The following is a 16219-nucleotide window of genomic DNA, read 5'->3' on the forward strand; positions in this document are numbered from 1 at the left end:
TACATGCAGCATTACTAAAGATTACTATGAAGGCAGGAAATTTAGACCGGATTCATGGGATTTGGTACAGCCTAGACCCTTTAGGAGAAATTGCCACAAAGAAACCCTAAACAATGGTTTAGATTCAGGCATTTAACAAAGGTTGTATGCCTGCTCAGTTTCCTGTGAGTGAAATATCCCCAGATCTTTTAGACTGTAAGCTTGTTTGCCCAGGGTCCTCCTTACCTCCTGTATTGGTTGCTTTGTATGTAAATCTGTATGTTTACTGTATACACCTGTTTATTGTACAGCACTGAAGAATTTGTTGGCACTTTTTAAATAGATGTTAATAATAATACCTGGGTGGTATCCATAGTGCTAGAACATTACCATTTTAAATGTATCACATGTACCCTTAAAATTAGTCCTCCAAGCAACCTACAAGTTATGTTTCAGTATATAATAACCATGTTCACATAACCTTGCATAAGAGAAAATACCTTGATAGATAACATTAGTAAAAGATCTGCTGAGCTGAGAACCTCATTTACAATGTCTTGTTCATACTACATACTTACACTGCATGGGAAAATTTAAAGGAAAACTATACCCCCCCCCCCCCCCGAACAATGCAGGACTCTAATGTTACAAAAAACAGCTCATATGTAAAATCCTGCTTCATTTAAAGAAACCAATTTCAGAAAAATATACTTTTTTTAGTAGTGTGTGCCACTGGGTAATTAGTGGGACAGTACTGCAAGTGCATACAGAGATTATACAGAGATTTTTTTCCCGCTGCAACCTACCAAAGTCTTTGGAAAGAATTATCACAAAACTTCAGTAGAAATATTTATCTTCTAATTATATCCTGTAATAATGTAAAATGGAGTTCATAATAAGCAAACGCCAATACAAAAAAAACAAACAATTCACTTTTTTTTATAGAATGTGTTTATTTTTCATTGAACTTGGGTAATATTTAGACAAGCATCTTCCTTTAAAATGTACACCTTAAAAGTCAATTTACATCTGATGTTCAAACAATGACTGGCTGCAAACAGTCTTAAAAATGAATTCTATTCTTCTAAAGACTGCTGCATTTATAGGCTGTGCCCAAGGCTGAAAGTGTTCTTTTATACATGAAAACCAGTAGGAAAACTTCTTAACTTAATTGTACAAAACAGTTGTTACTGGTAAGGATGTTTTCTGTGTAGAGAAAAAGAAAAGAAAAAAAAAATACAACCCACTTACATCATTTACTATGTAATCTTGATTTGCACCCACACCGGAACCCCTTTTTTTTTGTTTTTAAGACCCACTATTTAATGAAAAATAGGGATGAAAGGTAACCTGGCTCTGCACAAAAAATGGCAAATCCATGACATAAAAGAATAAAAAGTATTGAAGACAAAAGGTGCTAGTATAAATTGCAAAAGCAAAGCAAAAGATGCCATAAGGTAATTCTATTCATGTCTCCCAGATATCCCAAGAAAACTGTAATTATCCTTCATCCAAACACTGCACAAAATGGCCTAAACATATAGCACTGAAACTCGCCCCTAGTACTTATGTACGACAAAATTAACACATACAAATAAAAATGTAATCCAGTGGACAAGGCAGACAAATGTAGCTCTATAAGCACTCTATAATTAAAGATTTGTTTCTAGCTAATTAAGCCTTTGATTGGACCACAGAAGGCTTTAAGCATAAGTTAAGATAACTTATATTGGATCAACTGAAGGTATCCTGCAAACACCTCCAGTTTGTTTTTTATTTTATGGGCCACTGAAGCCTTTTAGAAATCATGTAGAATTAGCTAATGACAGAGGTATAAGATTATTTCTCATCGTTCTTTGACCCATTTATGAGAATGGAGGATGCTTCCCTCGCTTAGTCTGGATGCAACATGCCACCTCTCACCAACTACATCAGGTAGTAGTAGGTTACCAGATGATTCAGGAGAGAGAATAGCAAAAATGTTTACCATTACTGTGTGAAAGGAACCAGCAATGTTTTACAATGTGGATGTCTTGACTGAAAAAAAGATTACAAAAATACCTTTTATTGTCTGTGTCCAGCTCACTGCACATGGTCACATTATTTTAAACAAAATACACATTTTCCACATATAAGTTCAGTTGGTGGAACTTTTTATTTAAACTGTAAAAAGTTGCCTAGTTCCAAATTACTTTTCATTACATTTCTTAATCTAAATTATGAACACTTGTTTTTCTGCTTTCCTCCATAAAACGTCACTGTATAGGCCAGCTTGCAGGAGTTACACCTTATATATATATTCTCATTTTGGACGGGCACCACAGTACAGCAAGTTAGAATCCCCTCTTAAATGTCCTTTTATTAAAATAAAAAAAAAAAACACATTTTCTTGGCAAGTATATTTACAGTTTACCCTTTCTACAGATGATCAGAAGCAAAATGAAAGGGAGAAAAAAAAAATAAAAATCCATTTTTTTGAGAGACTAAACTTAAGAGATTTGTGACCATGTAGTTGGTGGTTTGAAAAAACACAAAAACTGTGTCTTCTCAGCAAGGACAATAAAACAAAGGAAAGGCAAAAACAAAATTTGCTTTTTCTTAAACTACTCGTCGCACTTCAAAAAATCTCTTTAGATAATAGATCTGTCCCAGTGTCATAGCAACAAGTACAAGGGCTTCAAAAAATGACCAAAGCACCACTCTGCTGTTTGTGTTGTCGTTAACTGTTGAGAAAAGATAAAAAAAAAAAGTAATTTAAACATGTTCAACACAATATATAATACAATCATTAAACATGCATAATGACTCAATTTGCTCCTGCCACCTGCATGACCTGATGTCCTGAGATAACCACTTATTTGGCAGTACAACCACTTCACTTCCACAATTTCTTGCCACACCTCACTTTAGGGTAATGTCCTACAGGGAGTTAAGTTGCCCGCGATAAATCTCTGCTACAGCGGGCGACTAATCTCCCCAAAAAGTCTTTCCACCAACAATAAAGTAATAAGCTACAGTAGCAGAAATCTATCACTGGTGACAAATCTCCATGTGGAACAGATTTCTTATGGACCTTATCAGCAACCCAACTACCACTGCTGCAATAGTGAACTAAGGCTTTACAGCTGTACTGTGGAAAAAAGCATTATCCCCATATCTTTTGGAAATGACAGTGATAACAAAGTTAAAGACAGTATGACAGGTCATATGGACAGATTAAAATATCTCACCAGACAGTGGATAAAATAACATTTTTAAGGAAATAAAAAAGGGACGGGGGGCTACAGGTAAGGAACCTGTTATCCAGCTGCCCATTATCAAGAAAGCTTTGAATTACAGAAAGAACAACCGCAGACTCCATTTTAATCAAATTAGTTTTTAAAATGATTTCCTTTTTTTCTCTGTAATAATAAAACATTATCTTGTACTTGGTCCTAACTAAGACATAATGAATCCTTATTGGAGGCAAAACAATCCTACTGGGTTTAATGTTTAAATTATTATTTAGTAGACTTAAAAGGTATGGAGATTTAAATTCCGTAAAGACCTCTTATCCAGAAAACCCCTCTGGATAACAGGTCCCATACCTGTACAAGTATACCTAGTGGGAGATGAAACCTATCTTGGGTCTTATGAGGCAACACGCTCAGCAGCATGCTTTTTAAAGCTATATTGATGCCTTCCTATGAAATGGTTAGAAATGTCACTCATTAGGGCTGTGACACACAGGGAGATTAGTCGCCCGTGACAAATCTTCCTTGTCGCGGGCAACTAATCTCCCCGAAATGTCATCCCACCGGCAAAAATGTAAATCACCAGTGGGATGGCTTACGCGGCACCGCGATTTCCCGAAAACGCTGAAGTTTCCTCTCAAGGCAACTTCTGCGATTTCGGAGACAAGGGAGATTTTTTGTGGGCGACTAATCTCCCCGTGTGTCACAGCCCTAAAGTGAGCCAGTTGCTTCAGTCAGAATAGGCAGGAGACAGCATAACCCTCTACTTTTCATTTGTACTCTAGCCTGTGAAAGGATAACACAGCACCGAAGCCCAGCATGACGAAAGGAAGCAGCCCTACAGCACTCTCTCCCCATATTAACAGTAGGTACAGCTGAGATGGGGACAACATTGGGGGCACTTTTTTTATAGAAAAATATTGCCAATTTTTAGTAATTCTGATATGTTCCTATTAAAATTGGTAGGAACAAAAGGAAACAAATGAAAGTAAAAAAAAAAATTAAAAGAAGCCTAATTAGTAAGGCAATTGGCTCAGGTTTATATATTCACATCCACCAGTAGGAGAAGGTGCTCCTATCTCACCCTAAATTTTAAAACCACAAAAAACGTGGAAGAACGGAAAGTGGCCTTGTTAAGAATTGAATGCTAGTCTACGAACATATTCGATTTGCAAACCCCTTTCTCTGCCACCCAGTTTTGTAACAGTATTACAGGTTACTCACTTGCTCTGTGTATTCTCTCTCGCACCTCCATGTATTCCTGTTCATGCTTCACAGCAGTCATAGCAACAGCCAGTTCATTGATCATTTCTTCTAGCTTGTTCTGATGTGCTAAAGGAAATTAATGGCACTACAGTTAGAACAAAATTAAGACAGTAATATACCACCCTAATGTTCCCTGAAAGGGATGAAAAAGTATAGTGCCCATGCATGTCAGATGTGGGTGGCTTGGCTGATATCAAACATATCACCCAACCATCATGGCATGCATAAGAGATCAGGGTTCAGTTTCGCCTGAAGATCTGACAAAACTGAAAATGTTAGCTGTTGATGCATTGTGTCTATTGTACAATGGCCTTAAAGGGGTTGTTCACCTGGAAATTAAATTAGTCTTTCAGTTATTTAGTTTTTTGTTCAGCAGTTTTCCAGTTTAGAATTTCAGCAGCTATCTGGTTGCTGGGGTCTAGCTTACTCTAGGAACAAGGCAGTGGTTTAAATGAGAGACTGTAATATGAATAAAAACTGTAGCTTCACTGAGCAATAGTTGTTTGGCTGATGGGATCAGTGACCCCCATGTGAAAACTGGAAAGACAGAGAAGGTGGCAAATAATTCAAAAACTGTAAAAAAATAAATAATGAAGACCAATTTCAAAGTAGTTAAGAATATTACATTCTATAACATACTTAAAGGTAAAGCACCTCTTTAAAACAGAAGACCAGACGCAGCCTCCTACATTTAAAAATAAGAGTAAAAACGCAACATGTTTCCATTGTACAAAACCTTAAATTATGTTTTCAGTGCCATCTTATTTATTTCACAAAATACATTGAAACACCTTAGCATATGCTCTGAAATGTTATAGGTAAAATAAACTATGCCCTGTGTATGGAGAAAACAATCAGGATCCATTCAGTAGAAGAACTATGCAGTGAGTTAAAAAAAATTGTGTTACAAGTACAATTTAACAAATTCATTATGAATAGATTATACCACAGGTATACCAAGGTTTAAGCTAATGTTTAAGAAATGAAACTCCATGCCCATGGACCAGACTTGCAGGTCAAGAAGTAAGCTTTACTAAGTTATCATAAAACAGCTATGCCTTCGTGGCATTTTTGCAGCTTACAATACTTCCAAACACCATGCCACAAGTACTTATGAATGCATAAACACAAACGTTAGACTGGTTAGTGAAGTCACCAACTAAATTATCCTAGTCTCTCAAAACATATCATTGACATGCCAAAACAGCAAAAAGGATTAGGAAAACAGATGTATGGAGTGTTATTCTCTATGCAAAATATCCAGCAAAAGCTATGTTGCCTGCAGTAAACCTACCATCCCATGATTCACCAATACCTAAAAGAAGTGCAAGATATTAGAAGTGCAAAGATAAAAAAACAGTGCATGTGTTTAAAAAACAAAACAAAACACTATAGAGAAGTCTGCCAGATCATACAGCAAGCCTAAAGAGACCTGTTGTACGAAGGCCAAATCAATGAGCCGATAATGTTTTCTCCTGGCAGGATTTCCAAACCTGTCTGATAGAAACCTTGCCAATGTCTACACTGATATCTCTCAGCCAATTTTTCCCAAGGGACTCATACATGGGCCAAATTTAAGCAAACAGGTGCACCAGTCCAGGGTATCAGGTAAGCAATTATCATAACTGGGGGTGCCTAAGATTTGGAACCCTCCAGTAATGATACCTTTCCTTCTTCTTAAAATGATATCTTAGAAGGTCAACAGGAAAATTTGGAAAAGATACAGTATAAAAATATTAATAATGTTAAATGTTTCACCTTTCAACTACCTTACTACACAACATTTAGAGTAGAGGCAGGAAAAAAAAAAGCACTGGTTACTGGTGTTTTTTTTTTTCTTACAGTGTGTTAAGAAAAAAAAAAAAAAAAAACACCAGTAACAAAATAAGAGTATCAATGGCCACCTCATAAAAAGTATGATGTCCGCTACATACATACACATATATATATGCCATTATTTTTAATGGCTAACCAAAATTTAATCAGAGTCAAGTATAACAATTTAATTAATTAGCAAAAATGAAGTGTGTGTTTTCAGGAAAAAGCAATCAACAGCCAGCATAACTGTTCAGGCACTTGAGGCTGCAGCTGTTGGAATCTCACTCTTCCCACACCAGCCGTACCGGTAAAATCTGACAGTGCCACCTGGAGTACATGGAGAATGACACCGCTTCTAAAGATATGCTTTGCCTAGCATGACACACTCAGAGAAGTAAAAGCAGATGTGATGTAAGGGTGAGAGAGAAACAAATTAAACAAGTCTAATAAAGTGCTTCTGCGGCCACATAACAAACAGCTACCTGACATACCATATAACTTCCCTGAAAATACACAATACTGCCATGCACTAGAATAATGCCCACCTTCTGTTTCCATGTCTTGACCTTTAGGAGCTTCTCCTATATCAATAGTAAACATTACAATCTTAGGAGTCATTGTGGACATCCTATTGCTAAAGCAGAATTTGTACGTTCCATCCATGTGGGCAGCAAAGGTGTACTTTCCACTGGACTCTCGGTCTCCTTTATGTATGCCTTTGTTGTCTGGACCTGTAATCTGAAGGGGGAAAAGTATTAACTTTAGTAAATTCCAGAAACTCAGAAAAAGCCTGTTACCCTGCATAACATACAAAACTAGAAAAATAAAGGTAAAATTTTAACAGATGAGTCTCCTAGTATTTCAACAATGTGACGGCCTCCTACGATCCCTGAAAGCAACCAATCTGCTAATATCTTATAAAACTACCAAGTATGCAATATTGTGTTAATGAAAGCAGGCTTGAGATTCTAGTCAAAGGCCAGTATATTGACATATAGATAGATAGGAGCTGGTGTATCATTACAACTCCCTACAACCCTAAGCAGTCATAATCTATTGAAGGAGTATGGGGAGTATAGTTCATTTATTTCCACTAGGCTAAAACACATATTTGGGGGAGGACATTAAAGCAAGCAATGAAAGATAACTGATTTTATTATGATACTAACGTAACACTGATAGAAAATGAATTCATTTAGAGATGATTCTCTCTAAATCTAGTTGCATGTGCATTAATCTATTCCCTTGGTATCAGCGATCTTGCAAGAGCTGTTCCTGGGATGATTTCACATAATCCATTTAGACGTTTCTGACATAGTTACACTCACAAAGCCTGGCTCCACAGAGTGACGGCCCAACCTTACCTCTACGTCGATGTCCAGAAATCCTCCCTCAGCAACCTCAAAAATAAGGCCCATCTTGGTACCCGACGTGACCTGCTCGAAAAAGCATTCTTCCGCATGAGCGTCTATGCTGACAAAATAGCCAGACGCCGTGGCGGAAAAGAAGCAGAGGAGGGCTACGAGTTCAGAAAGCGTGAACATGATGACAAGAAACACAGAAGTCGGCGGTCTGGGATCTGGGCCTCGCTCCGAAAGAGGCGTCACCTCTCCAGGCTGCCGGGGTGCGAGCTACGACTGCCACGTAACGCCTGTACGGCGGCCTGACAGGAACAAGGCCACATCCGGGTAACAGTCTCTGAGGGAGACCTGGCAACACTGGAGCGCACGTTACACGCAGCCTGTACATAAGGAAACGCGGTAGCCATTTATGTTGAGGGCAAATTCTAATCTTATTCAAAAAGGTCAAAGCAAATGGACTGGCACTGTGAAAATATTATGCGCGTTTTTTTAGTTCAGAGTGTTTAAATATCAGGTTAGGATTAATTCCAATTAACAGAAGGAAGTTTCCCTATGGCTCATAATCGTAGGTCTTGCGAACTTCTTTGCCTGGGAAACCCATGAAGTTAAGGTTGTGCGCGGCTTTTGTCTCATTTTTATTTTGAATTAACCAAGAAAACGTATATTATATCTGTATGTATGTAACTATAAATAATTCCTACAGAACATAAATAGATATAGTATGTAGGGATCTCCAAAATTTGGCCCCTAGGATGGTTACCCCCCCCCCCCCCCCCCCGGTTAGACCCCAAGGGTGGGTAGTACCTAAATAGTGCAACACCTTGGGTGGTTGGCACTTAAATAGTTAACAGGGAGTTAGCTTCCCTGCAGTTCAGGGTTATGGCCACAGGGTGGTACACTTAGTATATAAGGCTGTGCAGCCATGTGCTGCCAGGTCTTCCTGCCTGGGACCCCTCTGGCTAGAGCAGGGGTGGGCAAACTTTTTGGCTCACAGGCCACATTTACTCACCCCCTGGCCAGGGCGGGCAGGGCCAGGCCAGCGTTACGCCCCCTTCGTCTCTTTAATTCCGGCCCGCCAATGACACCAAGTCTCATGTGATGAGACTTGGCGGCGGCGGCGGGCCGGATTAAAAAGGCCAAGGGGCCGGATGTGGCCCGCGGGCCGTAGTTTGCCCACCCCTCGGCTAGAGGCTAGTGACAGGCCAGGGTCTAGTGAGAGAGTTAATTGTTATAGGCCGCTCTAGGAGTGGAAGACAGGTTATTTAGCTGGGCAGCTTGGCCCCAACAGGAGCTTTTATGAGATTAAGATCTCCCAGTACTCATTGCTGGAGTCAGGGAACTAAGTGGAAGGAATAGGAGGTTTGCCTAATCCAAAGGATAATAATAAGGTAATAACCGGGGTGAGGTCTCAAGGGGGTGTCCGCTTGGCGGGAGTACCGGGAAGTGCCCTAGAGAGGGGCTTCTGGCGTGAAGTACCGGAGGGAATCCCAAGGAGGGTCGCCTGGCAGGGGTATTGCTGGTATCTCAAGGAGAGAGGGCCTCTTAAGGAAAGAAAGTGTTCCCTGATTGTTCTGTGACTTCTGCAACGCCTGTCTGTCAAGCTACAATAAAAGATATCACTTGGTTCATCATAATACCGGAGTGCAGTGTCTTACTATCAGGAGGATCCACTCTGCCTGGTAAGAATCTACCCAGGGAGGGGGCAAGGTGCCAGGAGGGCTGGGAGTCCCCAAGCAGAAGTATAATATCAAGTTCTCAGGAAGGGAGTTACAGTTCAGTCTGTCCCTATACTGGGTGGAGGCACGCCAAATAATACAGCAACATCTGTTCCCCATAGTAAGCGGGGCTCAGGATCCTGTTAGCGCCACTAGATCTCAGCAAGTAGCAGCACATTCTCTAAAGTGGGCTACATTTGGAGGCACTGCTGAGAGCTGAGACAGAAAAGAAGTGCAGCAAGGCCATACCAGTGTTTTGGGCCTAGTGTGAATTTGGAAGCCTGACCTCCGTCTGGGTTAAATTTTGGGCCCCCTGCATCCTTATCCAAAGGAGGGATAGTTGGCGCGAAAGAGAGCAAGGAGTAGCTCTGGGCCAATCAGATTTGCAGACCCGTGGCGCCAAACAACCCATGAAGTCACGCGGATTCTCGTGTGAGGAGGAGGGGACAGGGCTTCACTGATTGTTAGAGCCGCCCCTGGAGCGAACAGCCAACCGCCTCGCTGAGAAAGTGCGCCAAAGAGAGTGGGCGCGACTACGGCCGGTGACGTCACCGCGGCCATTTTGGGGATCGGCAGAACACGTGGAGCAGAGCTAGAGAGAGGAGCTGTCTTCGCATCCAGAGAGAAGAGTTAGAATGCCTAACCTCAGCAAACCATTACCATCTGGGTCCGGGTCCCCAGCCCTACCCAGAGCATCGGGGAAAGCGGCGGTGCGAATGGAGGACACCCGCCGAAGATTTATTTGGTCTGGCAGTTTCGCCGAAATGAGGGTGAGCGAGACCCTGCATTGGATGGTGCCTCTGTGTGGGGGTTGCGAGGCCGAATCGTTTGGCTCCCTAAAACACCCTGGGGCCCAATGCCCATCGTGTGACCTGCCTTATTGGAGCGGCCCGTTCGGGGCAGGTCCCAGGGGCCAGCAGGTACTGGAGATCGAGGCCGTGAATGAGGCCTATGCGGCCATCACCCTCAGTGATGAGGAGGAGGACCCGCAGGAATGCCCTACTGTACCCCCGAGTTCTACCCAGGAGGGGGATTCTGCCGGTCAGGAGGCTGAACCGGAAGGGGCCAGCGCTCCCGCCACTGCTGATCTGGCGGTGGTAGCTGCGGCCAAGGTGGTGAGTACCCAGGGGACCCTGAGTTACTCTTGGGCTGGGCCCGATGTACTCGCTGGGGGGGACGCTACCCGGGCTACCTTCCCCAGGGGCCGGAAGAACCGGCGGGGGCCCAGGCGGGGCAGCTACTAAGGTGTGAGGGACCAGGAATGGGAAGAATTCATGGGGCCCCCATCGCCAGTGCCATCAGAGACCGGGCTGGATGAGGTCCTTGCCCCGCCCTCTTACCTGCAGTCCCTCAGAGATGCTACTGTGGAGCGGGCACCCACCCCTCACCACCGAGAAGGGGCCTACTCTTCCAGTGAATACACCCCAGGGGGTGATGACTCCAGGGAGGAGGCCGCAGGGGGCATGAGGCCCATGTTCACCTCTCCATCTAGTTTTGTAGCCCCTCCTAAAATCAGCCCAGAGGAGGAGAAGCAATTTTGGGTGCTGCCAGGAAAGGCAGTCTGTGTCCCGCATACAGAGAGTCCTTAATTTCAGGGTACATATGCTCTGGGGCTACTATATGCCCTATGCCCCTCTGTGGGTCTATGAGAGAATGGAGCATATGATGGAGAAGTGGGTAGTCAATGAAATCCAAAAGAAGGAAAAGATGCCCCCCAACATCTTGACCAGCCCTGATAGAGCAAAGCGCAGACAGGCCTGGAGGCATGTGAGGTCCAGGGAGAAGGAGTGGTGGTGGGGCCGCACCATCCTAAAACACGCGGTGCAAAGTTGCGGCAAACACAACCCTAAACCCAGGTTCTTTAGCATCTGCTGTATGGAATCTGGAAACTCTAAGGGCTCTGGCACACGGGGAGATTAGTTGCCTCGCGGGGCTTTTTCGGTGATTTCCCAAAATCGCGTGTGCCATCCCACCGGCAACTTACACTTTCGCCGGTGGGATGGCAGGTGATGGCAACTCGGGGAGATTAGTCGCCCGTGAACAGGGAGATTTGTCGCGGGCGACTTTTCACAATGGTGCATCTTTATTCTGCTTGGTCAGTATTTGAACCTGCATATATTGCTCTACATTTGCTTCTGAGTATCAAACTGCATATATCTGTGGATCAATTGTCATGGACAATAAACTCCTGTTTGAGTTTGCTGCAAAAGAATTCCTTATTTTTAATTTTACATTTACTTTATTACTTTTGGCAGTGGGAGGTGTAGTTCATAAACACAGCCACCTCAATATAGCAGGTCAACTACCAATTTCTAAAATCAAACAAAAACACATAGGGGCGCATTCCCATAGTGAGCAACAAATCTTTATCTGTGCCATAATCCTAAAGTGAATGTACAGTATTGGCAGTTTTGCCCATTTTTCCACAGCACAGTTTCTCTACCAGCAGTGCTATTAGCCCAAAGCAGAGCAGTGACAGCAGCATATTAAGGTACTATCAGTTCAGGCAGCTGAATCCATTAGGAGAGGTGTCAGAGATCTGGTATTTTATTACCTTCCCACTATTCTGCTGATCTGCTGGGGGGGGGGGGGGAAGTGAAGGGGGAATGACATCACTCCAACTTGCAGTGCAGCAGGGCTGTGGCAGACAGGGAGACTAGTCGCCCGCGACTAACCTCCCCGAAATGCCATCCCACCGGCGAAAATGTAAATGATGATATGCAGTGCCGCGATTTCCCGAAATCGACTAATCTCCTGTGTGCCATAGCCCTAAAGGGAGACTGACGTTTATCAGAGCACATGCTTAAGGGCACTTGAGAAAGTAAGAAAATGGCTAGCCCCACACATCAAATTTTAAAACAAAAAATAAGTTAACCTTTGTATAACAAATCTTTAAAATTATTCTATCTATGCCCCAAAATCACATACTTTACTTTCAGCATTTACTCTAACCTCTTTCACGCCACACACACACAAATCTGCAGCACAGATCCTCTATTTCTTGCACCAGCATAAAGCCCTGCCCCTTTTAGTTTTCTGAGGCCATCTCCACCGACTGTCTTGTTAGTCGAAGAGGTCATTACTGTGCCTGCCAAAAAAAGTCCTGCTAGCAGAAAAGGTCCTGGTGAGCATGTGCAGCACTTTATTTTTAATTTTGCTAGCTCAAGCCTGTCAGTAATGCAGAGGCAAGTCTGCCTGGTGATGTTACACATGGAAAGGAGAATACAGATGCCAAAAATGCTAAATACACCAGATCTTATTTACTGTATTCATCATGTATATTGTAAATGTTTAAGTTTTAGGTATTGATACTATCATACTTTTTATTTCCAACGTTGCTATATACTGGTGTTTCTAACAATCCTGCCTATAGGTGTAGGTATAGGTGTGCTTAGGGGGGAGGGAGGGGCCCTTCCATGAATGGCGTTTGTTATTGTTTTATGGGTTAGGGCTTTTTAACATTTGCTTGCTGTATTGGCAAATAAAGATTGCTATTTTATTATGTGTAACCTCTAATGTGTTCATTACCTCTGTGGTCATTAAGTCCCTTGTTTATTTAAGATTTATATTTTATTGTGTACTTTTTACTTCTAAATTATACTGTTTACATAGCAAATAATTCTTTCTACGATTAAAAATGTTATTCTTGAACCAATTCATGTATTTGTTTTTAGTTGTAATATTGGTGCCTGAGTCTGAGCTTTCAGAAAAAAACAGCGCTACACAATTGCTGGTAAAGGAAAAGTAGGCTTGAACTCTGAAAACTTCTTCATTCAAACAATAGCAGAAACCCAATCATCTCTATACTAGGGAAGCAGTTGTTAATAAAAAGACTCGCAAGTCTTTTTCGGCGATTTTGGGAAATCGCGCCGCCGCGTGTGCCATCCCGCCAGCGACTTACATGTTGGCTAAATCACTAGGTGAAATTAAAAAGTTTTTTCACCTGAGATGTATAATATACCTATCACCCTTGCTCTAGTCATAAATTAACCCTTTCCCTCTAAAAAAAAAAAGCTAATTTTGCTTTTATATATTTTTTGTTGTTTCTTAATTTCTTACTTTTGCCATTGTTTTGTTAGTTAGTTACAGTGGGGCCCTCATGAGACTGCAAAGCTGGGAAACAAAATAATGTTGTGTTTCAGAGCCAGCCTAGTATAAGGGCATATCTGAAAATCTGCCATCTGTACCCACTGCATCTCACTGCTTTTCACTGTATATAATGTGCTGCTTGCTTACTAACAGTCTGGTGGCTGGTTGAAGCAACTTTTTTTTCAAATCAACAAAAAAAAGGATAAGTAGAAAATCTAATGTGGGGAAAAAGAAAAGGTAGGCTGTGCCGTGGTTTGTGCATCCCAACAGATTTGCCAGATTGTGTGAAGAAGATGGGAGTGTGAACTCTGGACTTGTGGTTCTAGATGGGGCTGATCTCTCTAACAGCCAGGAGACCAGTTTCTCTAGTAGTTACATAGTTACATAGTTACATAGGGTTGAAAAAAGACCAGTGTCAAAGTAGTGATGGGGAGGAGGGCAGTGCTAAGCCTAAACAGATTGTGGTTATAGGGGATTCAATTATTAGAAACATTGATAGGGTAATCTGTCGTCCGAATCACTACAATGGAACGGTTTGTGTCACCCTGGTGCCAGGGTTCGGCATGTGGTTGATCGGGTTGACAAATTATTGTGGGATTAGCAGGGGGTCATGGGGGAGGAGTGAGGGGCCATACAGTTTACCAGAGAAGGAGCTTCCATTGTTACAAAGGATACAGCCTAATATTCACCTTAGCTCTATCTCTCTGTTACCTAATGTAAATATAAGAGGGAAGCTTATCAGTTAAATTAGGAGCGCTGTAGGCTATTGCATGTACTGAAAATTATGATTTAATTGGTATCATTGAGACCTGGTGGGATGAAACATGCGACTGGGCTGTGAATTTAAATGGTTACACCCTTTTTAGGAGAGACAGAGGGATTAAAAAGGGTGGAGGGGTTTGTCTTTATGTAAAGTCAGATTTAAAGCCATATGCTAAAGAAATTACCAGGGACAGTGTAGAATAACTTTGGGGAGAAATTTCAGCAGGGCTAAAGGTTACAAAGAAAATTAGCATTGGTGTATGCTATAAACCACCCCGTATAAGTGAGGAGGATGAGGCCCAGCTACTATTGCAAATGAAGGAGGATTCACAACTAGGTCAAGTTATTATTATGGGGGACTTTAATTATCCAGACATTGACTGGAGTAATGGGGTGGCTAAGTCAGAAAAAGCTAGTAGGTTTGTAAATATGCTAAATAACAACTTCAGGTTTCAGGTTCAAAAACCTACCAGGAATTACTCTATTTTGGACCTATCTATTAATACTGAACTCATCTCTAAGATTTGTGTGGGTGAGCATTTGGGGAACAGTGATCATAACATGGTCTCCTTTGAGATAATGTTGCAGAGACAGCTCTATAAGGGATTAACTAAAACTCTCAATTTTAGACATGCAGACTTTGCCGGTATAAGGGTATCTCTGCAATGTATCAACTGGGAAGGGCTTTTCACGGGGTTAGACACAGAAGGAAAATGGAATATCTTTAAAACATTGCTTAGCAAGTATACAGGTCAGTATATTCCCCTTGTAAGCAAGGAGAGGCATTGCAAAGCAAAATCTTTATGGCTGGTTGGTAAGAAAAATGTGCTTTTAAAGCAGGAGTCCTTAAACTTTTTAAGCAGGGGACCAGGGGACCAGTTTCTGTGTCCTCGCATCAGATCATAGTGGGGGCCGGGTAAATTCAGGTTAGCATTCAGGTTAGCTGGGACAGCAGAAACTTTCATCAGGTACAAGGAAGCTTATATCAGGCAAGCTAAAAATAGAGATGGAAGGGATTTTGCAGCTAGGAGTAAAAGAAATCCAAATTATTTTTTAAATATGTAAATAGTTAAAAAATGAAGCAAGAAGGGGTGGGAACCTAATTATCACAGGGGAGTCAGTTGGTTGATGAGAACAGGGAAAAAGCAGAAATTTTGAACTCTTATTTTTCATTTGTCTATACAACTAAGGAGCCAGCTAATGAATGCTTCCTTTTTAATAGACCCATTTCTAGTAATATAACTACTGATGCATGGGTCACTCAGGAGGAAATTCAAAAGAGACTTGAACATGTAAAGGTAAACAAAGGTCCAGGACCGGATGGGATTCATCCCAGGGTATTAAACAAGCTTACCGCTGTGATTGCCAAACCTCTTCACTTAATTTTTCAGGATTTATTGTGGTCTGGCATGGTGCCGAGAGACTGGCGGATTGCTAATGTGGTGCCTTTATTTTAAAAAAAGTATTCCGTTCTCAGCCTGAAATCTATAGGCCTGTTGTCTGACATCTGTAGTTGAAAAGCTTTTGGAAGGGATAATAAGGGATAGGAATACATTGCAAATCACAATGCTATAAGTTTGTGCCAGCATGGTTTTATGTGTAACAGATCTTGCCAGACTACTTTTGCACAGTATCCCTAGAAGTCAGAGGGAACTGCACCAGGTAGTTTGGAGGTTCATATTTACACCAGCAGCGAATCCATTCACATTTGCTTAAAGTCAGTCTATGTATGGCCCAAACAAAAATGTCACCCTTTTTTGTATAAATGTTCAGTGTAGCAAATAATTGTGTTCCACACTTATTTGCTACACTGAATATTTCTAGAACTATATCTGAATATGAACACTCACATATGTGTAACCTTGTTGCAAAGTAAAGGATAACCCTGACCAAACGTTCAGATGGGGGACTCAAACCAGTCCGAAAACTACGGGACTAAAGTATCCAAGCACAGCCAAATGATCAGTGAATGAGTTAATCGGGATAACAGGGAAGA

At 41.8% G+C, this 16219-nt stretch overlaps 1 protein-coding gene across 2 annotated transcripts; it reads right to left on the bottom strand.

Moving 5' to 3' along the window:
• Window positions 1-912: 912 nt before the first annotated feature.
• Window positions 913-7848, bottom strand: tmed2 (transmembrane p24 trafficking protein 2). 2 transcript variants are annotated; one of them, XM_012964557.2, is made up of 5 exons: window positions 7661-7845; window positions 6842-7034; window positions 5773-5793; window positions 4437-4544; window positions 913-2702 (listed from the first exon to the last, which is right to left on the bottom strand). In XM_012964557.2, exons 1-5 carry the CDS (start codon window positions 7838-7840, stop codon window positions 2578-2580), a joined length of 627 nt encoding a protein of 208 aa, XP_012820011.1. In that variant the 5' UTR covers window positions 7841-7845; the 3' UTR covers window positions 913-2577.
• Between the last annotated feature and the right edge of the window lie 8371 nt (window positions 7849-16219).

Source organism: Xenopus tropicalis, chromosome 1 (genome assembly GCF_000004195.4).
Source record: "Xenopus tropicalis strain Nigerian chromosome 1, UCB_Xtro_10.0, whole genome shotgun sequence".
NCBI lineage: Eukaryota > Metazoa > Chordata > Amphibia > Anura > Pipidae > Xenopus > Xenopus tropicalis.

Bases quoted from the DNA above. Each gene is read 5' to 3' on its own strand.
- tmed2 (XM_012964557.2), bottom strand. From the start codon at position 7,840: ATGTTCACGCTTTCTGAACTCGTAGCCCTCCTCTGCTTCTTTTCCGCC. The intron at 4,545-5,772 runs GTAGGTTTACTG...AATTTCCTTTAG, and splicing joins TATTGGTGAATCATGGGATG to CACATCAGAACAAGCTAGAA. The intron at 2,703-4,436 runs GTGAGTAACCTG...TTTTCTCAACAG, and splicing joins AGAGAGAATACACAGAGCAA to TTAACGACAACACAAACAGC.